At 62.8% G+C, this 24,006-nt stretch overlaps 2 protein-coding genes across 3 annotated transcripts in view; both read left to right on the top strand.

Annotated features, from left to right (window-relative positions):
* MIER2 (MIER family member 2) overlaps positions 1–24,006 on the top strand; it is a 993,207-nt gene that overhangs the window by 553,889 nt on the left and 415,312 nt on the right. The gene's annotated exons all lie outside the window — the stretch shown is intronic.
* APC2 (APC regulator of WNT signaling pathway 2) lies at positions 445–23,105 on the top strand. Of its 2 annotated transcripts, XM_030935012.1 has the most exons (15): positions 445–632; positions 3,252–3,410; positions 3,514–3,604; positions 3,698–3,878; positions 6,007–6,115; positions 6,240–6,356; positions 7,027–7,104; positions 7,288–7,386; positions 7,806–8,196; positions 8,912–9,007; positions 10,494–10,633; positions 11,084–11,161; positions 11,343–11,459; positions 11,959–12,173; positions 15,047–23,105. In XM_030935012.1, the coding sequence occupies exons 2-15, from the start codon at positions 3,270–3,272 to the stop codon at positions 20,097–20,099; spliced, it is 6,906 nt and encodes a 2,301-aa protein (XP_030790872.1). In that variant the 5' UTR covers positions 445–632; positions 3,252–3,269; the 3' UTR covers positions 20,100–23,105. The 2 variants fall into 2 exon arrangements, with proteins under 2 accessions (XP_030790872.1, XP_030790873.1); XM_030935013.1 differs by lacking the exon at positions 445–632 and having other exon boundaries at positions 3,085–3,410; positions 6,243–6,356.

A 24,006-nucleotide genomic window follows, 5' to 3' on the forward strand; every position in this document is an offset into this window, starting at 1 on the left:
CCCTGGTGCATCTACACCAGGCCAGGCTGGACCTGTGGGGTGGGGGCAGGCTCGGCCCCAGCCCGGCCACTGCCCTGGAAACCCCTCCTCCGCTAAGATGCTGATGTAACATCCAGGATTTGACGTTTTACTCTCCAATTCTGCAAATCCAGACGCAGGAGGTTTTAAGAGGCCGTTGCACCCTGCAATAAAGTGGGGGACACAGGAATCTTGGTCCTCGGGGTACCCCCTTTCCTCGGGGGGTTTCGGCCCCCCGCACACACAGCCCCTGAGCCCGCGCGGAGGCCCGACGCCCCGCGGCTGCCGGCGGTCTCCGCCCCGGGCCGCCATTGGCTGTTGCCATGGCACCAGCCCGTCTTCCCGCGCCTTCATTGGCTGTCTCGTCCGCATCCCGCATCCCGCATCCTCCCCCGCTCGCGGTGGTCTCGCCCAGCGCTAGGAGCGGCGGCGCCGCCTGCCCAGGCCCGGACCGGGCTTTGTCCGCCCTGGAGCCCCTGCCTGCGCCGCGGAGACCCCGGAGCCGGCGCTCCGAGGCCACCCCGGGCCGGGATTTCCCGTGAGGCCCGCGGAGCTGCGCAGAGGGAGGAGGCCCCAGGCCCGGGCGCCCCGCCAGCCCAGCTGCAAGTAAGCAGGTGTGTGTCCTCGGGAAGGAGGGCAGGGGGCGCGACCTCCGCCTGGCGTCGAGGTTTCCATCCCCCTCTCTCTGCATTGCCCGTCAGCGCAGACTCTGGACCCTCCGTTTCCCTAGGCTGGGAGCTGGAGGGGAAACTGTGTCCCGGTGAGCTGGGCGTCAGCGTCTCTGCAGCCGGCCCTGCGCACACACCCACTCACGGGCTTCACCATCCGGACCTCCTTGAGGTGATCGGAGGGAGGGATGGGCAGGCCTGCTGTGTGTCTTGGGGGGTGTTGCTGCACCTCTCTGGGCGTCAGTTTCCCTCTCTGGAAAGAGGGGGTTTGGATTAAAGGAAGGAGAAAGGCCCCTTTGGGCCTGACTTCCCCCACCTGTGCCTCCCTGCCCTGAAATGCAGCCCACTCAATAAGACCAGCCCCCAGTCATGGTGCCTTCAGGGAGTGATCTCTCAGGAAGGCCCCCAGGAGGCTACACGATGCAACCTGGGGGTGAAAGGTAGGCAGAAGAGCTTCGTGGAAGAAGCTGCACTGTGTGGGATGGCAGGACTTAGAAAAGGTACTCTAGGCAGGGCAACTGCACGTGCAGAGAGCCTCCAGCTTCTGAGTGAGTCGCGGTGTACATGGAGGAGTCAGAGCTTATCCTGAGGGCACTGGGGAGCCATGGAAGGTGTTTGAGCATGGGAGAAATGGGATCTAGCTTGTGACATTTAAAACTCCCTCTGGCTGTGCACAGGGGATTGTGGGAGGCCAGGAAGAGGCTGATCAGAATGTCCTGACAGAGGGGTGTCAGGAGCTGGGGGAGGCACGATCCCTCTGGGCAGAGCTTGGAGGAACTAGCTAAGTCTGATGACGCAGAAGTGACCACCAAATGTGGGGAGAAGGAAGGTGTCTGAGACTTGGCTTGGGTCAGCTGAGAAGAGCCATGTGGGGGAGGCCTGGGTTTGGGGAGCAGGAGGCAGACGTGTGTTACTTTGCACTTCATCTGGTCCTTCCACCTGGCTGGGCATGGGATGGTGACCTCAGCTGGAACATGGGGCTTGAGCCAGACCCCAGAGTCTCCCTGCATGTAGCCCCCAACCCCAGACCTGATTCACAGTGGAGACCTGAACAGCTTTGGACATCATTGGATCAGGGTGGGAGGTGACGGCTGCCAGCCTCTGCTATCTGACTTCCAGTCTCTGTGCCCCTCCCACCCTGCCCTTGGGCACTCCTGCCCTGCAGGTTCCTCAGAGGGGCAACCCAAGGCCAGAGAGGGGCGAATCCTGTCGGGCCTCCAGCCTGGACTTTCCAGCCCCTCTGGGGCAGCGTCTGGGTGCCAGACCTCGGTTCCTAGGGCCTCATTTCTCCCTCTGGGAACAGCCAAATGGTGGTCCGTGAGACTCAGACCAGGAAGGAGCCAGATGACATGGAAAGCCACACACTGGGTCCCCTGAGCAGGCCGGGACAGCCTGACCCTATCCTCCCACCTGGGACCAAGCCCCACCTCTACTCCTGTCCCAGCTGTGCCCCTAGTGACATCTGGGTAGGAGGGGAGAGGATGAGGGGGCACCTGGGGGTCAGAGAGTAAATGACAGGTGAATATATGTGTGTTGCCAGGTGGAGAAGGGAGGGGAGGAACAGGCAGGCCGGACAGGGCCGCTGTGAGGAGGGGGCTCAGGCTGGCAGGGGGAGGTGGCAGAGGGATGGGCTGCCATTGGTACGTCTGAGACAAAGGCGGAGGGAGGAGGCGAGCGCTGATGGGAAAGGAACAAAGAGGGAAGGGGGGCGTGAGGAGGGGCTCCAGCAGGAGGGCCAAGCTGAGGGAAGAGGTACCGGCCAGCTGGACAGAGGGAGGAGGCCAGGCTGGAGCCAGAAGACGGCCAGAGGCACAAAGAAGCTAGCGGCACTGGCAGAGCCAAGGGATGGGGCAGGGGCTGCCGGGGCCAGCAGGGACCAGCTGAAGGCTGTGCAGGGGGTGCGGGCCACACAGGTAGCCACTCTGAGCCCAGCCACTGATGGAGGGGCATGGGGCTGTTGCGGTGATGGTGGTGGGCTTGGGTCCATCTGTCCTGCCGTTTCTGCACATCTTAGGTGTCACCCACTGGCCATTATGGTGTTTTTATTGTCCATCAGCAGGGACAGCTGGTGTGGTCTGTCCGCCCCACGTGTCTGGCTGTCAGCCTCTGGCAGGCTGTGCTTTTGTGGGGGAGGGTCCTGTCTGTCTGTCTGTCGCCCTCTCTGGCTGTGAGCCTGGGGGTGCTGGGCTGGCCAGTTGGCTTGCTGGGTTAGGCTGTCCCAGCTGTCTGTGTGTTTGTCCCGCTGTCAGGATGTGTCCTGGGGGCTGGGAAGGAGAGGCCGTCCCATCGTCTGTCAGTTGACTGGTCAGTTGGAGGTTCAGCTGTCTGTACGTCTGTCTGCTGGCCCCTCTGTCTCCCGTTGGGGTCACCTCTCACTCCACCTGTCCCTCTGCGCCCGGGATTCCCTGGCCAGCACCACGTGGGCCTGTACTTGTTCACACCAGTGACTCCTGCCTGAGACCCCCAAACTAGGATCAGGCTGGGGCTTAGGTCAGGGGCTGTCCGGAAGGCATCACCGTGCTCTCCCCAGACCCTCAGCTGAACCCTCTGACCCTGTGATCCCAGACACTGCAGGAGCTGAAGATGGCGAGCTCCGTGGCACCCTACGAGCAGCTGGTACGGCAGGTGGAGGCCTTGAAGGCTGAGAACAGTCACCTGAGGCAGGAGCTACGGGACAACTCTAGCCACCTGTCCAAGCTGGAGACAGAGACGTCAGGCATGAAGGTGGGGGCCTACATGGAGGAGGTGGGCTAGGGTCCCAGGGGGTGGCCCCCGGCAGCCCAGTGCAGTGGCCGATGCCTCCCTGCCCTCTTTCCTGCCCCTTCAGGAGGTCCTGAAGCACCTACAGGGAAAACTGGAGCAGGAGGCCCGAGTGCTGGTGTCCTCGGGGCAGACGGAGGTGCTGGAGCAGTTGAAGGGTGAGCGGTGGGGCCACCCGCAGAGGGAGCGGGAGAGGCTGGGGGAAAAGGCAGACAGGACCTCTGACCTCCGCCCTCTCCCCGCCCATCCAGCCCTGCAGATGGACATCACCAGCCTGTACAACCTCAAGTTCCAGCCGCCCGCCCTGGGCCCGGAACCTGCCTCCCGGACCCCCGAGGGCAGCCCGGTACACGGCTCCGGGCCTTCCAAGGACAGCTTTGGGGAGCTGAGCCGGGCCACCATCCGGCTGCTGGAGGAACTGGACCGGGAACGGTGAGCGGGCGTGGGAACCCAGCCTCGGGCAGCTGGTGCCTGACTCTATCCCCAGCGGGCTCTGCCCTCTAATTCACCCACCCGCATATGTCTCTGCCCACACCTCGCACGCCCCACCCACTTGCATATGGCACCGCCCACCGAACAAACCCCACCCACCTCAAAGCTTCTTCTCCACGTGGCCTCCCTCTACTTCTCCAGCCCGGCTGACCTCAGCGGGAGTACAGAGAGGATGGGGGACGTTCCTGGCTGAGGGAAAGTCTCCTTGGAGACGTCCCCAGGGGTCTGCGACACGCAGGCATTGCCAGGGACCGGGCTGTGTCCGGTGCCAGGGCTCAGCCAGGCCTGGAGCCAGAGGGGCTCAAAGCAGTCTTTGTAGAGACAGAGTTGTGGCCCAAGAAACGTGGGCTCAGGGCCAGCAGAGGGAGGCAGGGTCCGGGCACCGTGTGCAGCTGGGAGGGGTCGTGTGTGGTCAGATGGGGCCATTGAAGAACAGCATGGAGTTGTCTGTACTCTGCTGTGGGACCTCACTCAGCTCCCCTAAACCCTCCCAGCCTAAGACTCCTGCCCTGTAAAATGGGAATGGCCGTGTCTCCTGTGGGGTTAAGGGAACTCTCTGTTGCACCTGGTGCTCTTTGAGCCTGAAGCTACCTTGTAAGCTGGAGGGAGATTAACAATTATCTGAGAAGTATAAGAGGCAGAACAGCCTCCCTCAGTCTTTCTTCAAGGAGGAGAATTTCCAAAGGAACTGTTTTCTCTCTCTCTCTTTTTGTTTTTGTTTAATACGTATAGTTTGAGACAGGGTCTCACTCTGTCATCCAGGCTGGAGTGCAGTGGTATGATCATGGCTCAGTGCAGCCTGGACCTCCCGGGTTCAGGTAATTCTCCCACCTCAGCCTCCCATGTCAGGGAGAAGCTGGGACCACAGGTGTGAACCATCATACCTGGCTAAGTTTTTGTACTTTTTTTTTTCCCCCCCCGAGACGGAGTTTCTCTCTGTTGCCCAGGCTGGAGTGCAGTGGTGCGATCTCAGCTCGCAGAAACCTCTGCCTTCCAGGTTCAAGCGATTCTCCTGCCTCACCCTCCCAAGTAGCTGAGATTATAGGCACGTGCCACCACGCCCGGCTAATTTTGTATTTTTAGTAGAGACGGGTTTCACCATGTTGGTCAGGCTGGTCTCAATCTCCTGACCTTGTGATCTGCCCGCCTCCCAAAGTGCTGGGATTACAGGTGTGAGCCATCGCACCCAGCCAATTTTTTGTACTTTTTGTAGAGATGGGAGTTTTACTATATTGCCCAGGCTGGTCCCGACCTCCTAGGCTTAAGCAAGGAGTTTGCCCGCATCTGCCTCCCAAAGTGTTGGGATTACAGGCCTGACCCATGAGCCACCGCTCCTGGTCTTTATTTATTTGTTTATTGAGATATGGTTTCGCTGTCACCCAGGCTGGTGTGTGGTGGTGCAATCACGGCTCACTACAGTCTCAAGTGATCCTCCCGCCTCGCCTCCTGAGTAGCTGGGACTAAAGGCATGCGTCACCACGACTGGCTATTATTTTTTTTGAGACAAAGTTTCCCCTTTGTTGCCCAGGCTGGAGTGCAATGGTGCGATCTCAGCTCACTGAAACCTCTGCCTCCTGGGTTCAAGGGATTCTCCTGCCTCACCCTCCCAAGTAACTGAGATTACAGGCATGTGCCACCACGCCCAGCTAATTTTGTATTTTTAGTAGAGACAGGGTTTCTCCATGTTGGTCAGGCTGGTCTCGAACTCCCGACCTCAGGCGATTCTCCCACCTCAGCCTCCCAAAGTGTTGCGATTACAGGCGTGAACCAACGGGCCTGGCCGACCGGCTATTTTTTTAATTTTAATTTTAATTTTTTCCTTTTTAGAGAGGGGGGTCTCGCTATGTTGCCCAGATTGTTTTCTCCCCTTTAATTTTTCGCATCCCCCAATTAATTTCAGTACCCACCCCCCCTTACCTTAGCGCGGGGAGCGCCACGGGAGAGACATTGCCATGTTGCCTGTGAAACTTGGCATACAGTAAGCGCCAACAAGTGAGTACAAATACCAAAATAAACACATATACATGGCTCCGCCCTCTGAGCCGCCCCCACTGACTTGCTCCCCCAGGTGTTTCCTGCTGAATGAGATTGAGAAGGAGGAGAAGGAGAAGCTCTGGTACTACTCTCAGCTGCAGGGCCTGTCCAAGCGCCTGGACGAGCTGCCGCACGTGGAGACGGTGAGCGGGCCGGGGAGGGAGGGGGCAGCACGCCTGCCCACCTAGGTTGAGGGAAGCGGCGTGGGGAGGAACGGGGCCTGGCTCAGGCGCCCCTCACCATGGCCCGCCCGCCTGCCTTTCCCAGCAGTTCTCGATGCAGATGGACCTGATCCGGCAGCAACTTGAGTTCGAGGCCCAGCACATCCGCTCGCTGATGGAGGAGCGCTTCGGCACCTCGGACGAGATGGTGCAGCGGGCACAGGTGCAGTGGTGGGCGGGGTGGGGCGGTTTGGTGGTAGGTGGGGCCCTGTGCCAGTGGGCAAATCAGTGCAGAGATTTATTATGGGCGGGGTCTGGGGTAATGGGAGGAGTCTTATGCCTCCTGGGTTGGCGGGTGGGGGGGGCGGTCTGGTTCAGCAGGCGGAGCCAGAAGCTGGAGGTGTTGGTGGGTGGAGTCGGAGGAGTCAGAGCAGAGCCTGAGCACAAGGGTGGTGGGGGTGGGACAGTGGAAGGTGGCGTGGCCTGTGGGTAAGGCCAGATCAGTGGGTGGGTGGGGCCTAGAAGGATGAGGTCTAGGTTCTGGGTGGAGCCCAAATGGGAAGTGGGAGGAGTCAGAGCCTGGGATGGGCTAGATAAGGGCAGGGTCTAGAAGGATAAGGCGGGGTTAAGACAGTGGGTGGGGTCATATCTTAGGAGGCAGGGCTTAGGGAGCAGGCAGGGCTGGATCAGGGAGAAGGCAGAGTCAGAGCCCAGGGACGAAGTCATCCCAGGAAGAGGTGGGGTCAGGGCCTGGGGCGGGGTCACCTCAGGAAGAGTCAGGGTCAGAGCCCGGGGTGGGGTTTTCCCAGGGTGGGGTCATCCTAGGGAGAAGGCGGGGTTGGAGCCGGGGGCGGGGTCAGCCCCAGCACTCGCCCTCCTGTCGTCCTGAGCAGATCCGCGCCTCGCGCCTGGAGCAGATTGACAAGGAGCTGCTGGAGGCGCAGGACCGAGTGCAGCAGACAGAGCCCCAGGTACCGAATGGGGCAGAGCCAGGGCCCGGGGTGGTGTCGGCCCAGGCAGAACGGGGCTCCTAGAGTCCTGCTCGCCCCCGCCCACATCATCATGGGCAAGCAGGCTGAGTGCTTTCTGGGGTGCTCTGGGACTGTTTCCCCGACCCTGGTCCTCTCCCCCCGACCCTGGTCCTCTCCCTGCAGGCCTTGCTGGCGGTGAAGTCGGTGCCGGTGGACGAGGACCCGGAGACAGAGGTCCCCACACACCCTGAGGATGGCACCCCTCAGCCGGGCAACAGCAAGGTGAGGGAGGGCGGAACAGGGGCAGGCGCAGCTGTCTGGGCTGGGAGGGGTCAGGTCTGCATCCTTGCCAGTTGTGGTGCTTCCCAGGCCTCCATCCAGCACCCCCTTGGGTGTAGGAAGGTCCCCCCTGGCGTGCAGCTTACGGAGAAGCTGGGGGCCTGGTGAGGTGGATGGGGAAACACATCCCGTAGCGGGGGCTGAGTGGGGCACCGTAGGTGTCGCTGTGGAGTCCCTTGGCTGTGTGCTGCCACCCTAGGAATGCCAGGTGAGGGGGGCCAGCCTCCCCGAAGCACGTGTGCAGCCTCCTGGCACCCCCCCCATTCGTCCCCAGTTGTGCGTGGGGTCACAGGGCTCCGACCGGGTTTCCAGGTGTGCGGGGGCAGGTGAGGGACCCCACCCTGACCTTGCCCTCCTCCTAGGTGGAGGTGGTCTTCTGGCTGTTGTCCATGTTGGCGACGCGCGACCAGGAGGATACAGCGCGCACGCTACTGGCCATGTCAAGCTCGCCCGAGAGCTGCGTGGCCATGCGCCGCTCGGGCTGTCTGCCACTGCTGCTGCAAATCCTCCACGGCACTGAGGCCGCGGCCGGGGGTCGCGCCGGGGCCCCAGGAGCACCGGGCGCCAAAGACGCACGCATGCGCGCCAACGCGGCGCTGCACAACATCGTCTTCTCGCAGCCGGACCAGGGCCTGGCGCGCAAGGAGATGCGCGTCCTGCACGTGCTGGAGCAGATCCGTGCCTACTGCGAGACCTGCTGGGACTGGCTGCAGGCCCGAGACGGGGCGCCCGAGGGAGGCGGCGCCAGCGGCGGTGAGTGCCTGGCCTGGTGGGCCCCCTCTGCGCAATTAACGTGCAGCTAGGGCTTCCCGGTGGGGTGGGCGACTAGGACCTCTAGCCTTTGCTGCCTGCCTTCTGGAGTTGGAGGCTGCAGTACCAGGCCGAGGCCTGTGGGGGCCTTTGACGTTGGGAAAAAGACCCGCCCATGATTGTACCTGGCACAGAGTAAACGCTCCCTAAGTCGTTGAATGCATGGATGGATCGTGGGTAGTTCTCGAAAGTTGGGTGCAGACTTGGAGATTTTTTTTGCAGTTGATCGCAAAGTTAATATGGGGGCCGGGGGCCAGGACTCACACCTGTGATCCCAGCACTTTGGGAGCCGGAAGTGGGAGAATTGCTTGAGCCCAGGAATTTGGAGCTACAGTGAGCCGAGATCACGCTACTGCACTCCAGTCTGGGCCACAGAGCGAGACCTTGTCTCATCAGTTTTATTTTTATAAAGGACAGAAGCACGGCTCAAAGGTGTGGTGCTCCAGAAACTACCTCACCTCCCTTCCCAAGGCTGAGTGAGGGAGGCCACCCCGTCATCCCATCTTAGAGAGGCTGGGAAACGAAGCCCCAGCTTTGCAGCCATTTGTAAAGCTCCTGGGATCCTTCAGGTCTAGGGGGTGGGGCGGGGAGAACCTTCCGGAGTCAGCTGGGACATTTCCTGGGAATGGGGTCTCTGATCTGGTCTCTGTGCCCACAGCCCCGGTCCCCATCGAGCCGCAGATCTGCCAGGCCACCTGTGCGGTTATGAAGCTGTCCTTTGACGAGGAGTACCGCCGTGCCATGAACGAGCTAGGTGAGTGTGCCAGCTCCTCTGGGAGCCGTCCTCCAGCCCCTGAACAGCTCCTCAGCTGCTAAAGGGACAGAGGCTGGGTCATCTGAGCTTCTGTGATCAGGGTGGGGATTGGAGCCCTTTGTGGCGTCTTACGTTTGAGGACATTGCCACATCTTTGTCAATATAAAATTGAGGCCGTGTGAGGCTGCTCATACCTGGGAGGCCAAGGCGGAAGGATCACTTTAGCCCAGGAGTTTGAGACCAGGCTGGGCAACAATCATGAGACCCCATCACTACAAATAAATAAAAAATGAGTCCCAGCTACTGGGGAGGCTGAGGTGGGAGGATCGCTTGAGCCCAGGAGGTCAAAGGTACAATGAGCTATGATCACGCCACCACACTCCAGAGTGGGCAACCGAGCCAGACCCTGTCTCAAAAAGAAAAGTCTTGCCAAAACATTTTTTTTGAGACAGTCTCACTCTGTTGCCCAGGCTGGAGTGCAGTGGTACAATCTCAGCTCGCTGCAACCTCCACCTCCCAAGTAGCTGGGATTGCAGGTGCACGCCAACATGCCTAATTTTTGTATTTTTAGTAGAGATGGGGTTTCACCATGTTGGTCAGGCTGGTCTCAAACTCCTGACCTCAAGTGATCTGCCCGCCTTGGCCTCCCAAAGTGCTGGAATTGCAGGTGGAACAAGCCACCACACCCAGCCAAAGCCTGGCTCCTTTCTGAGGCTGCGTGACATCCCATCGTGTGGCTGGGGCACCCTGGGCTGACCCACTTGTCCTGCTCTGGCTGCTCCTCACTCCTGGCTCTGTGCACCATGCTGTGGCGAACCTGGATGTATGTGTTTCGGTCTGGAAGTTTTCTGAGACATGTCCCTAACTCAATTCCCCAAAGGACGTCTCCACTGACCCACCCCTGCCCTGAGAAGTCAAATTTGCCTCTGTTGTCTTTGAAGGGGGGAGAAGTGTTTTGGTGACAAGTCCTCTCCCTCTGACTCCCAGGCACCATCTCCCCGTTGATTCCCCCTTTTGTAATGGGAGAGCTGGGCAAGTAAAGAGGGTGGGTGTGACTGTCACCCATCACCACAGCCCTGTCTGTGCTGGGGACGCTGCTCTCCATCTGATGGTCCCGGAGTGGATTATTAGAGGACGCAGGGGCTCTTCCCTGAGGCACCTACCAAACAGGGCAAGGAAGAGCATTCCAAGCTGAGGGAACAGCAGGTGCAGAGTCCCAGCGGCTGGAGGAAGTGTGAGCGAGGGCCGAGGGCTGACAGGAGGCAGGGGTGACAGTCACAGGGCACTGGGGGTACCCCTGTGGGTCTGGCAGCAGGGTGAGGCCCTACCGGCTCCTGGAGGAGGTCTACAGACTTGAGCCTGGAAGGGGGACTTGAGGAGGACACGTCTGGAGGGTAGGGAGGGCGTCTGGGCAAGGGAGCGAGGTGGAGCAAGTGAGCAGGCAGGGCCATCCCTGCCATCCGCCAACCTTGTCGGGTCCCCACAGGTGGGCTGCAGGCCGTGGCAGAGCTGCTGCAGGTTGACTATGAGATGCACAAGATGACCCGGGACCCGCTGAACCTGGCGCTGCGCCGCTACGCGGGCATGACCCTCACCAACCTCACCTTTGGGGATGTTGCCAACAAGGTGCCCGGGGGCAGTGGGCAGGCGGGACTGGCACTCCCCTCATCTGGTCTTCCAGGGACTGTCTGAGCCTCCTTCCGACTCATCCCAGCCTTGAAACAGCCCTGAGAGCTGGGGCCACTTGTCCCCAACTGGCAGACGGGTAGACTGAGGTCCTGAGAGTGTGATGTTGGGGGACAGGAGCCCGTGCTGGACTTCCTCCACCCAGCGGTGTCCTCATACCCACCCTGATGCTGCCTCTGCAGAAAATGGCCCTCATTGTAGAGGGGGCCCCGAGGGTGTCTGCCCCTGTCTGGGCCTCAGTTTCCCGACCTGAGGGAGGTAACCCTCCCATGGTGGTCAGGATCAGCAGGGGTTCGGGTTTGCAGCTGCAGCACAGACGGGGCTGGGAGGTGAGGGGCGCCGTCTCCCTCCTGCCCCACCCCGTGACCCTGGCTGCATCACCCCCAACAGGCCACCCTGTGTGCGCGCCGGGGCTGCATGGAGGCCATCGTGGCCCAGCTGGCCTCGGACAGTGAGGAGCTCCACCAGGTACAGGACAGGGTGCTGGGGACAGCCTTCCAGGGCGTCCCTGACAGGCAGAGGCCCCTCCTCAGGGGTGTGGTGGGCTGGCGGGGGGGGTCCCGTCCAACTCTCTGCAGCCTCACACTTGCTGGGGGGTTTGGGGGGCCTGGACCCTAGTCCCACCACCCCTGCCCCTCACCCCACGCAGGTGGTGTCCAGCATCCTTCGGAACTTGTCCTGGAGGGCCGACATCAACAGCAAGAAGGTGCTGAGGGAGGCGGGCAGCGTGACAGCCCTGGTGCAGTGTGTCCTGCGGGCCACCAAGGTGGGCACCCAGCGGGCAGCAGGGATGGTTCTTCAGTCACTGGAAGGAGACGCTGGCGGCAGTGGGGGAGCTCTCCGACTTGGGAGGAAATCAAGTTGTTAGTTGCTTAGCGGGTGGTCCAGCCTCAGACCGGCTGGGGCTCACTCCTCATGTCACTGCTCTTTGAAAGCAAGTGTGGGCCGGGCGCGGTGGCTCACCTGAGGTCAGGAGTTCGAGACCAGTCTGGCCAAAAGGGTGAAATCCCGTCTCTATTACAAAAAAATAACCAGGTGTAGTGGCACGTGCCTGTTAATCCCAGCTACTCAGGAGGCTGAGGCAGGAGAATCGCTTGAACGTGGGAGGCGGAGGTTGTGCCACTGCACTCCAGCCTGTGCCACAGAGCAATACTGCATCTCAAAAAAAAAAAAAAAAAACAACCTCACTGAACGTGAGTGTGGGAGCCTTTCTTCCTGGCCTACTACTCAGGCCCTGACCCCCCCCTCTCCCACCCCTCATCCAGGAGTCCACCCTGAAGAGTGTGCTGAGTGCCCTGTGGAATCTGTCTGCACACAGCACGGAGAACAAGGCGGCCATCTGCCAGGTGGACGGCGCCCTGGGCTTCCTGGTGAGCACCCTGACCTACAAGTGCCAGAGCAACTCGCTGGCCATCATCGAGAGCGGTGGCGGCATCCTCCGTAACGTATCCAGCCTCATCGCTACCCGTGAGGACTACAGGTCAGCCCCCACCCCCCTACCCGCACGCAGGCAGCTGCACTCGGGGCAGGCGCAGGGGATCTGGGCTGGGCACTGTCCTCCTGTGAACGGATGCTCCCACGGCTTCCCCCAGGGCTGCTATTTGCAGGATAAATACGTCCCAAATACTGCGTGAGATATACTAAAATGCGGACTTATTACATTAAAAATTACTTCAGGCCAGGCGCAGTGAATCACGCTTGTAATCCCCAGCACTTTGGGAGGCCGAGGCGGGCGGATCACCTGAGGTCGGGAGTTCAAGACCAGCCTGACCAACATGGAGAAACCCGGTCCCTACTAAAAATATAAAATTAGCCAGGTGTGGTGGCACACACCTGTAATCCCAGCTACTCGGGAGGCTGAGGCAGGAGAATCGTTTGGACCCAAGGAGGCGGAGGTTGTGGTGAGCTGAGATTGCGCCACTGCACTCCAGCCTGGGCAACGAGCAAAACTCCAGCTCAAAAAAAAAAAAAAAAAAAAAAAATTCAGGCAGCCAGGCACGGTGGCTTACGCCTGTAATCCCAGCACTTTGGGAGGCCGAGGCAGGTGGATCACAACGAGGTCAGGAGATTGAGACCATCCTAGCTAACACAGTGAAACCCCGTCTCTACTAAAAATACAAAGAATTAGCTGTGCGTGGTGGTGGGCACCTGTAGTCCCAGCTACTCGGGAGGCTGAGGCAGGAGAATGGTGTGAACCCAGTAGGTGGAGGTTGCAATGAGCTGAGATTGTGCCACTGCACTCCAGTCCAGGCAACAGAGCAAGATTCTGTCTCAAAAAAAAAAAAAAAAAAAAAATTACATCAGGCTGGGCTTGGTCCCTCATACCTGGAATCTCAGCACTTTGGGAGGCCGAGGCAGGCGGATCACCTGAGGTCGGGAGTTTGAGACCAGCCTGACCAACATGGAGCAAACCATCTCTACTAAAAATATAAAATTAGGCAGGTGTGGGCCAAGTCACGGTGGCTCACGCCTGTCATCCCACTGGGAGGATTACAAAGTCAGGAGATCCAAATCATCCTGGCTAACACAGTGAAACCCTGTCTCGACTACAAATACAAAAATATTAGCTGGGCATGGGGGCGGGCACCTGTGGTCCCAGCTACTCGGGAGGCTGAGGCAGGAGAATGGCGGGAACCCGGGAGGCGGAGCTTGCAGTGAGCCGAGATCACGCCACTGCACTCCAGCCTGGGGGCAACAAGAGCAAAACTCTGTCTCAAAAAAAGAAAGAAAGGAAAGAAAGAAAAAAACTTTGCTGGGCTTGGCATCTACCTGTAGTTCCAGCTACTGAAGAGGCCGAGGTGGAAGGATCACTTGAGCATAGGAGGTGGAGGCCGTAGTGAGCTGTGATCGCGCTACTGCACTCCAGCGTGGGTGATGGGAGTGAGACCCTGTCTCAAATTTATTTTAAATCATATCAATATAACTGTCTTCATTAAAGTATTTACCAAACAATAAAGAGTACTTATTTATAAAAATAAATATTTTTAATTGAAATACATCCCAAATATGCATGGGATATACTAATACTAAAAATTAACTTATTGGCTGGGCACGGTGGCTTATGCCTGTAATCCCAGCACTTTGGGAAGCCGAGCTGGGCGGATCACCTGAGGTCAGGAGTTTAAGACCAGCCTGGCCAACATGGTGAAACTCCATCTCTACTAAAAGCACAAAAATTAGCCAGGCAGGGTGGTGGACGCCTGTAATCCCAGCTACTTGGGAGGCTGAGGCAGGAGAATCGCTTGAACCCAGGAAGTGGAGGTTGCAGTGCGCCGAGATCATGCCACTGCACTCCAGCCTGGGCAACAGAGCAAGACCCTGTCTCAAAAAACCACAAAACAAACAAAACACAAAAATTAGCCAGACGTGGTGGTGGGCGCCTGTAATCCCAGCTACTCAGGAGACTGAGGCAGGAGATTCGCTTGCACCCGGGAGGTGGAGGTTCCAGTGAGCCGAGATCGCACCACTGCACTCCAGCCTGGGCAACAAGAGTGAAACTCCATCTCAGAAAAAAAAAAAAAAATTAAAATAAAAATGTTGTTAAATAAGTAACATTAAAATAAAAACATTTATATGTTATGAAAACACAAAGTATTATTTTTACCTGGTCGTCGTGGCTCATGCCTGTGCAATCCCAGCACTTTGGGAGGCTGAGGCGGGAAGACTGCTTGAGCCCAGGAGTTGGAGGCTGCAGTGAGCCATGATTGCACCACTGCACTCCAGGCCGGATGACAGAGCGAGATTCTCAAAAAAAAAAAAAAAATAGATATAGATATAGACAGAATCTAAGTATATCCCAGATATCATATAGTATATATTCATGCTGTTTTTTCTTTTCCTTTTTTTTTTTTTTGGAGATGGAGTCTTGCTCTCTTGCCAGGCTGGAGTGCAGTGGCACTATCTCGGCTCACTGCAACCTCTGCCTCCTGGGTTCAAGCAGTACTCGTGCCTCAGACTCCCGGGTGGCTGGGATTACAGGTGCCTGCCACCACACCCAGCTAATTTTTGTATTTTTAAAAGAGACGGGGTTTCACCATGTTGGCCAGGATGGTCTTGATCTCCTGACCTCAGGTGATCCGCCCCACAAGGCCTCCCAAAGTGCTGGGATTACAGGCGTGAGCCACTGTGCCCAGCCTACTTTTTTTTAAACTCCATCTCAAAAAAATAAAACTACAAAAATTTGCTTTTTGTCTGTCTCATGCAATCTTTGGGACATATACCAAAAATTAGTCTTTCCGAAATCCAAACCTAACCAGATGGGTTCGCTTTTACCTGCCACATCTGGCCTCCCCACCCTTGGGTGACCAGGGGAGGGTACGGGGTGGCCCAGGCTAACCGGCCCTGTGCCCACAGGCAGGTGCTCCGGGATCACAACTGCCTGCAGACGCTGTTGCAGCATCTGACCTCGCACAGCCTGACCATCGTGAGCAACGCATGTGGCACACTCTGGAACCTATCGGCCCGCAGCGCGCGAGACCAGGAGCTGCTGTGGGACCTGGGCGCCGTCGGCATGCTACGCAATCTGGTGCACTCCAAACACAAGATGATCGCCATGGGCAGCGCCGCCGCCCTGCGCAACCTGCTGGCCCATCGACCTGCCAAGCACCAGGCGGCCGCCACCGCCGTGTCCCCAGGCAGCTGCGTGCCCAGCCTGTACGTGCGCAAGCAGCGGGCGCTGGAGGCCGAGCTGGACGCACGGCACCTGGCGCAGGCGCTGGAGCACCTGGAGAAGCATCGCCCGCCAGCAGCCGAGGCCACCACCAAGAAGCCGCTGCCGCCCCTGCGACACCTGGACGGCCTGGCCCAAGACTATGCTTCCGATTCTGGCTGCTTTGACGACGACGATGCACCATCATCCCTGGCCGCGGCCGCAGCCACCGGGGAGCCAGCCAGCCCTGCCGCGTTGTCCCTCTTCCTGGGCAGCCCCTTCCTGCAGGGGCAGGCGCTGGCCCGCACCCCTCCCACCCGCCGAGGCGGCAAGGAGGCAGAGAAGGACGCCAGTGGGGAGGCTGCCGTGGCGGCCAAGGCCAAGGCAAAGCTGGCACTTGCAGTGGCGCGCATCGACCAGCTGGTGGAGGACATCTCCGCCCTGCATACCTCGTCCGACGATAGCTTCAGCCTCAGCTCTGGAGACCCGGGACAGGAGGCGCCACGGGAGGGCCGCGCCCAGTCGTGCTCCCCATGCCGCGGCCCGGACGCCGGGCGGCGAGAGGCAGGAAGCCGGGCGCACCCGCTGCTGCGGCTCAAGGCGGCCCACGCCAGCCTCTCCAACGACAGCCTCAACAGTGGCAGTGCCAGCGACGGGTACTGCCCACGCGAACACATGCTGCCCTGCCCACTGGCCGCCCTGGCTTCCCGCCGCGAGGACCCCAGGTGTGGGCAGCCTCGGCCCAGCCGGCTTGACCTTGACCTGCCGGGTAGCCAGGCCGAGCCGCCGGCCCGTGAAGCCACATCCGCTGACGCCCGCGTGCGTACCATCAAGCTGTCACCTACCTACCAGCACGTGCCACTGCTGGAGGGTGCCTCAAGGGTGGGTGCAGAGCCCCTCGCGGGGCCTGGAACCTCTCCAGGGGCGCGGAAGCAGGCCTGGCTGCCGGCAGACCACCTGAGCAAAGTTCCTGAGAAGCTAGCAGCCGCCCCGCTGTCCGTGGCCAGCAAGGCACTGCAGAAGCTGGTGGCGCAGGAGGGACCGCTCTCCTTGTCCCGATGCAGCTCCCTTTCCTCACTGTCCTCTGCCGGCCGCCCAGGCCCCAGCGAGGGCGGTGACCTGGATGACACTGACTCCTCTCTCGAGGGGCTGGAGGAGGCGGGCCCCGGCGAGGCTGAGCTGGACAGCGTGTGGCGGGCACCCGGGGCCACCTCGCTGCCCGTAGCCATTCCGGCTCCCCGGCGCAACCGAGGCCGGGGCCTGGGGGTGGAGGACGCCACTCCGTCCAGCTCCTCAGAGAACTACGTGCAGGAGACACCGCTGGTGCTGAGCCGCTGCAGCTCTGTGAGCTCGCTGGGTAGCTTCGAGAGCCCGTCCATTGCCAGCTCCATCCCCAGTGACCCTTGCAGCGGGCAGGGCAGCGGCACCATCAGCCCTAGCGAACTGCCCGACAGCCCCGGGCAGACCATGCCTCCCAGCCGGAGCAAGACGCCGCCGCTAGCGCCCGCGCCGCAGGGTCCCCCCGAGGCCAGCCAATTCAGCCTGCAGTGGGAGAGCTACGTGAAGCGCTTCCTGGACATCGCCGACTGCCGAGAGCGCTGCCGGCTGCCGTCGGAGCTGGACGCAGGCAGCGTGCGCTTCACCGTGGAGAAGCCGGATGAGAACTTCTCGTGCGCCTCGAGCCTCAGCGCGCTGGCCTTGCACGAGCACTACGTGCAGCAGGACGTGGAGCTGCGGTTGCTGCCCTCGGCCTGCCCAGAGCGCGGCGGGGGCGCAGGGGGCGCTGGCCTCCACTTTGCAGGGCACCGGCGGCGGGAGGAGGGGCCGGCGCCCACGGGTTCTCGCCCCCGCGGTGCCGCGGACCAGGAGTTGGAGCTGCTGCGGGAGTGCCTGGGGACCGCCGTGCCTGCCAGGCTGCGCAAGGTGGCCTCGGCGCTGGTGCCAGGTCGCCGCGCGCTCCCCGTGCCCGTCTACATGTTGGTGCCCGCCCCTGCCCCGGCCCAGGAGGACGACTCCTGCACCGACTCCGCGGAGGGCACGCCAGTCAACTTCTCCAGCGCCGCCTCCCTCAGCGACGAGACACTGCAGGGACCCCCCAGGGACCAGCCCGGGGGACCAGCGGGCAGGCAAAGACCCACCGGGCGCCCCACCTCTGCCAGGCAGGCCGTGGGGCACCGGCACAAAGCGGGAGGCGCCGGCCGCAGCGCGGAGCAGGCTCGGGGCACCGGCAAGAACCGAGCAGGGCTGGAGCTGCCCCTGGGCCGGCCCCCGAGCGCCCCCGCAGACAAGGACGACTCGAAGCCCGGCCGGACCCGTGGGGACGGTGCGCTCCAGTCGCTGTGCCTCACCACGCCCACCGAGGAGGCCGTGTACTGCTTCTACGGCAACGACTCGGACGAGGAGCCCCCGGCAGCTGCGCCCACGCCCACCCACCGGCGCACATCGGCCATCCCCCGCGCTCTTACCCGCGAGCGCCTGCAGGGCCGGAAGGAGGTCCCTGCCCCGTCCAAGGCCACACCATCCGCCCCGCCGCCCGCCCGGGCCCAGCCCAGCCTCATTGCTGACGAGACCCCGCCGTGCTACTCCCTGAGCTCCTCCGCCAGCTCCCTCAGCGAGCCCGAGCCCCCGGAGCCGCCCTCCGTCAGTCCACGAGGCCGGGAGCCCGCGGTCACCAAGGACCCGGGCCCGGGAGGCGGACGCGACAGCTCGCCCAGCCCGCGGGCCGCGGAGGAGCTTCTGCAGCGGTGCATCAGCTCGGCCCTGCCCAGGCGCCGGCCCCCTGTGTCCAGCCTGCGGCGCCGCAAGCCCCGAGCCACCCGGCTGGATGAGCGGCCTGCGGAGGGATCCCGGGAGCACGGCGAGGAGGCAGCGGGCTCAGACCGGGCCTCTGACCTGGACAGCGTGGAGTGGCGCGCCATCCAGGAGGGCGCCAACTCCATCGTCACGTGGCTGCACCAGGCAGCAGCTGCCACACGCGAGCCCTCGTCCGAGTCCGACTCCATCCTGTCCTTTGTATCCGGGCTGTCGGTAGGGTCTACCCTACAGCCCCCCAAACACAGGAAGGGACGACAGGCGGGGGGCGAAATGGGCAGTGCCCGGCGGCCAGAGAAACGGGGCGCAGCCTCGGCCAAGACGAGCGGGAGCCCCCGTTCCCCTGCAGGCCCGGAGAAGCCACGTGGCACACAGAAGACCACGCCCGGGGTGCCAGCTGTGCTCCGGGGACGAACAGTAATCTATGTGCCCAGCCCGGCACCTCGTGCCCAGCCCAAAGGGACCCCCGGCCCCCGCGTCACACCGCGGAAGGTGGCGCCCCCTTGCCTGGCACAGTCCGCAGCTCCAGCCAAAGTCCCCAGCTCCGGACAGCAGCGGTCGCGGAGCCTACACCGGCCTGGGAAGACCTCGGAGCTGGCGGCGCTGAGCCAGCCCCCCAGGAGCGCTACACCGCCCGCCCGCCTCGCCAAGACCCCCTCCTCCAGCTCCTCCCAGACCTCGCCCGCCTCCCAGCCCCTGCCCAGAAAGCGCCCCCCGGTCACCCAGGCTGCAGGGCCCCTGCCCGGCCCCGGGGCCTCCCCAGTGCCCAAGACGCCGGCGCGCACCCTTCTGGCGAAGCAGCACAAGACGCAGAGGTCGCCCGTGCGGATCCCGTTCATGCAGAAGCCGGCCCGGCGGGGGCCGCCCCCGCTGGCTCGGGCAGTCCCGGAGCCCGGCCCCAGGGGCCGGGCGGGGACCGAGGCTGGCCCGGGGGCGCGCGGTGGCCGCCTGGGCCTGGTGCGCGTGGCCTCGGCCCTCTCCAGCGGCAGCGAGTCCTCCGACCGCTCAGGCTTCCGGCGACAGCTGACCTTCATCAAGGAGTCACCGGGCTTGCGGCGCCGCCGCTCCGAGCTATCCTCGGCCGAGTCCGCGGCCTCTGCCCCCCAGGGCACCTCGCCCCGTCGCGGCCGGCCCGCGCTGCCCGCGGTCTTCCTCTGCTCCTCGCGCTGCGAAGAGCTCCGAGCGGCACCCCGGCAGGCCCCGGCCGGGCAGCGGCCCCCCGCGGCCCGACCCGGCCCTGGCGAGCGCCCTGCCCGGCGCACCAGCTCCGAGAGCCCATCCCGCCTGCCCGTGCGCGCGCCTGCCGCCCGGCCCGAGACGGTCAAGCGCTACGCGTCGCTGCCGCACATCAGCGTGGCCCGCAGACCCGACAGCGCCGTCCCGGCTGCCCCAGCCCCAGCCGACGCCGCGCGCCGCAGCAGCGACGGAGAGCCCCGCTCGCTCCCCAGAGTGGCTGCGCCGGGCACGACGTGGCGGCGCATCCGAGACGAAGACGTGCCCCACATCCTGCGCAGCACGCTGCCCGCCACGGCCCTGCCACTGCGGGGCTCCACGCCCGAGGACGCCCCGGCCGGGCCCCCGCCGCGCAAGACCAGCGACGCTGTGGTCCAGACCGAGGAGGTCGCTGCCCCCAAGACCAACTCCAGCACGTCCCCGAGCCTGGAGAGCAGGGAGCCCCCCGGGGCCCCCGCTGGCGGCCAGCTCTCCCTCCTTGGCAGCGACGTGGACGGGCCCAGCCTCTCCAAGGCTCCCATCTCCGCACCCTTCGTGCACGAGGGCCTGGGGGTCGCCGTGGGGGGCTTCCCCGCCAGCCGGCACGGCTCCCCCAGCCGCTCGGCCCGAGTACCCCCCTTCAACTATGTGCCCAGCCCCATGGTGGTCGCAGCCACCACCGACTCGGCCGCGGAGAAAGCCCCGGCCACCTCCTCCGCCACCCTCCTGGAATAGTGGCCTAGGCCGGCCTTCTGGAACGTTCTCTCCCGGCCCTGCGGCCGGCTCTGGCTGCCCCATAGGCCTGCGCTGTAGATGTTCCCCGTAGGTCGCCCCAGGGCCTCTGCCCACCCGAGCCCCACCACCCTCAGAGCCCCCGCCCAGTGCACTGCGGCCTTGCGCCTCACCGGAAGACCTTGCCTCTGTATTGCGGGGGTCCAGGAGGAAACAGGGCGGCCGCTGGGCCTCAAGTCCCGGCCGTGGAGCGCTGGTAAGGGCGCCCGGGCCCAGCCCTGAGCGCGCGGCCCTTCCCCTGTCGGGAGCCGCTGCCTGACCCCGGGCGAGGGAGGCGGCAGCCTTCGGGTCCGGGTCTGGGTTCCCGCTGCTTCGCAGGGGCAGCGCTGGGGAGGGGACGGCGCCCGCCGCAGGTGCGGCGAGGCTTGGGGAGGGCGGCGCCACGGCGGGCCTGCCAGCTGGGGGCCTCCGCGGCGCGCAGGGGCGAAGCCTGTAATCACGGCAGCCGCGGGTAATTCGCTAATGAGGGCTTTGCAGGGTTTGTTTTCCTTCTCAGCCCCAGCTGTAGGAATGCGAGGTGGGGGTGTGGCCGATCCCCGGCAGGAAGCCCCGCCCAGACGGTGTTCAGGGAACCCGGAGCCCAAGCGCTCCGGCGGAGCCCAAAAGGGTGGGAGGGGCAGGGGCCAACGGATCCCCCTACCTGCTGCACCCCTTGGCGGAAGACTGGAAGGCAGCGGGCTGCGCACGATGGGACCCTGGTGCAGACACCGGGCCGGCTGACATTTGGACCCCAGCCCAGAGATGCTGGCTACCAGCTGGGGCGACCCCAAGGGTCGCTGGAGTCAGGATCGGCCCGGCCGAGCCGCGGCAGGCGAGGTCAATGGAAAGAAGACTGAGGGGAGTCCCGGCAGTGAGCCCGAGGGTCTGGGACCTGGAGGCCGCCATGGCCTCTCCCCAGCGGAGCCGGCACATTACGGAGACCATCACATGTGGGCGTGGTCAGTGCCCAGGACTGCACTGCTGCTGATCTTGTCCCTTTTCAATTCCCTTCTGGTTCATGACGTGCTAGACCCTAAGACTCCAGAGACAGCACAGCTGGGGCAGGGACAGCTAGGACCCAGCCTTGCCTTCCACTCGGGGCGCTGGAGGAGGCCGGAGGTCCGGGGGCCTTCCAGCAGGCGAACGCAGGGCTGGGGAGTACTTAGTGCCAGATGAGGTGAAAGCTGACAGAGGGGCCTGGGGGGCTTGGCTGCCTCATCCCCTGGCCGGGGAGGATGGGAGCTGGGTCTCCTGCGTGGGGTGGGACTCGCAGGGGCCGGGGCTCTGGGACTGGGGCAACGCCTCATCCTGCAGAGGGAGCCGACGACCTCTTTTCTGCAGAATCCCAGCTGGGGCAGGTGCTGCCTTCACACACGAATCTGCCCAGGCGGACGGCACACACTCACTGCCCAATGTGCCTTCTCTGGGAGGAGAGAAGCGGAGTTTGAGGGTTGGGTGGGTGGAGCTCAGAAGGAAACTCCAGCCCCATCACGGACACCACCATCCCTCCCGTCCTGTCCCCAGCGTGTGCAAGGCCAGCCTTTCTGGCAGAAGGAGCTGTCCTCAACTCAGGGTCACTGTGAGAGAAGCTGACCCTAGCCCCCACCCCCAGTTAACGCTGCTGCTTCTCTGAATGCATGTCATGTTGCACCCCATGCTCTGGACCCGCGCCCTGCAGGATGAGGAGCTCCAGGCAAGACGTCTCTAAGCCACCAAGGCGCACCACCCAGCAGGTGCTGGAGGTGCCCAATGCTCCCTCCTAGGACCTCGCAGCCAGGCGAGGCTGTCAGGTTGTTTCGGCGGAAGAGGGGGTCATGGGTGGCTGAGCAGAGAGTGGGGAGAATGCAGGCTGAGTGGGGCGATCTCCTGCCTGCCAGGAGCCCCCTTTCAGGACCCAGCGGGGATCTCACACTTGCAGTCCCCATCCATGGCCTGAGGGGGAGCCTGGTGGTCTCTTCCGAGCTTTTGGACTTGGGGATGCCAAACACGTGCTCACCCTCATGCTCGCCCTGGCCAGCTGCACCTCTAATCGTCAAGGGGTAGGGCGCAGACAGCCACTAGGTCGCTGGTGACAGGGCCAGGGTTGTGCAGGAAGGAGGTGCAGCACTGCCTTCCAGACACGGTAAGTCTCTGGGCGGCGCTCTCCCGGCTCCCTGCCTCTGTTTCCCCATGTGGGCCGTGGGGAACTCCCAGAGCTACCTCTGGGGGGAGCATGGTGGCAGCGATGATGGGGAGACACCTGGTGCTGCTCACAGAACTTGGGTCTGGCCGGCCCCTGCCCCTGCCCGTGCTGCCTTGCCCAGTAGCAGGGAGTGGAACCTGGCCACCGGCCCCGCCCCCCACCCCGAGTCCCAAGCTCACTTTCGCCTTCTCCATCCCCTGCCGCAGGGGCCACAACCACACCTCACTGCCCAGTCCAGCTGTCTCCAGGAGGGGACAGGCAGTTGGTGGCCTCTGGACAATTGACTCAAGGTACGCCCACCGCAAGGCCTCCCCCCAGTGCGGCCCCTGCCTGGCCACCGGCCTCGCTGCACCAGGGCCACAAGGGATCGTCTGCCCTGACACTCCAGGGCCAGAGTCCTAAGGAACTGAGGGTCTGAGGACGCAGGGAGGGTGGAAGTGTCCTGAGGCTGATGGACAGTGACTGCCACTGGCCCCCAAGACCACCACACGTGGGTGCTGAACTCGGGCTGCCGTGCCCACTGGCGTGGTCCTCCCGAGCTCTGACAGCATTACCTCACCCCGCCCCATCTGTTGCCCCGGTCCAGCCCTGACGACGCACGCCTGGTCTGTCTCGGATTCCCCTAGCTGCCACCCCACGTTTCTGTACCGGGTCTCTTGAGTGTTAAACGAATGTGTAAATAGTAACACCCTGTCCTCCCCTAAATGTAAAGCCATCTGTCCGGCGTAAGGACACCGTCAGCTGTCCGACTCCCGCGCACATTTAATAAACTGAGCTGTTGAATTGCCTGCTGCCATCACCTGTTCCTCAAATGGGCTGCGGGCGGGGCGGGTTCATTGATATGTGCTGCGGCAGATTTGCTGAGGAGACCCCCCAGGTTAGATCCCTGGAAGCAGAGCCAGAAAACAGAAACTGGGGGCACAGGGTTTACTTGGGGGCACCCCACCCAGATGGGCAGGGGAGGTACCGGGTGAGGCCAGGAGTCTCCCCCGGGTCCCGAGGGAGGGCGGGCTCCAGGGGGTCCAACCTGGGTGTTGGTACCTGGGCCAGTTATTACGGCAGGCCCCAGTGTGGGGCAGGAGGCATCCATGAGCAACTAAGAGCTGGGACGGCCCCATGTCAAAGTCACTTCAGGGAGCATAGCCCTGGCCCAGCGCGGGGAGAGGAAAGCTTTGACTGCAAGCAGCAGAGAAGTGCAGGGCGGCAAGGGATGGCAGGAGCTGCCCCTCCCCACCTTCCACCCTGAGATGCTGCCGGGACACCCCTCGGCCAGGTGAGCAGCCTCAGAAGAGTGACCAGTGAGAAGTCCCAGGGCCCAGGCTGGCTAGCCAAGTCCCTGTTTCTGGATGAGGCGCCTCCCAGGCTGTATGTGGCAGGCCCCCTTTCTTCGGGGAATAAGAAACATCTTCCACATTCCAGAAACAAAGCTGGCTGTGGATCTGGAGAGACGGCGAGGCAGCCCCAGGTCTCTGAGTCAGGCAGACAGTCCCTGTACACAGGGACAGGCAGGACTGAGCAGGGTTCTGGCTGTGGGTCTGGACAGAGTGCAAGGCAGCCCCAGGTCTCTGAGTCAGGCATGTGGTCCCTGCACGCGGTGCTGGGCAGGACTGAGCAGGGTTCCCAGGGCCCCCGGTACTCATCCCTCCCCAGCTTTCAGGGCCCCGGGAAGGGGCCACTCACAGAGGCACC

The sequence above is a fragment of the Rhinopithecus roxellana genome, chromosome 8, assembly GCF_007565055.1.
Source record: "Rhinopithecus roxellana isolate Shanxi Qingling chromosome 8, ASM756505v1, whole genome shotgun sequence".
Taxonomy (NCBI): domain Eukaryota; kingdom Metazoa; phylum Chordata; class Mammalia; order Primates; family Cercopithecidae; genus Rhinopithecus; species Rhinopithecus roxellana.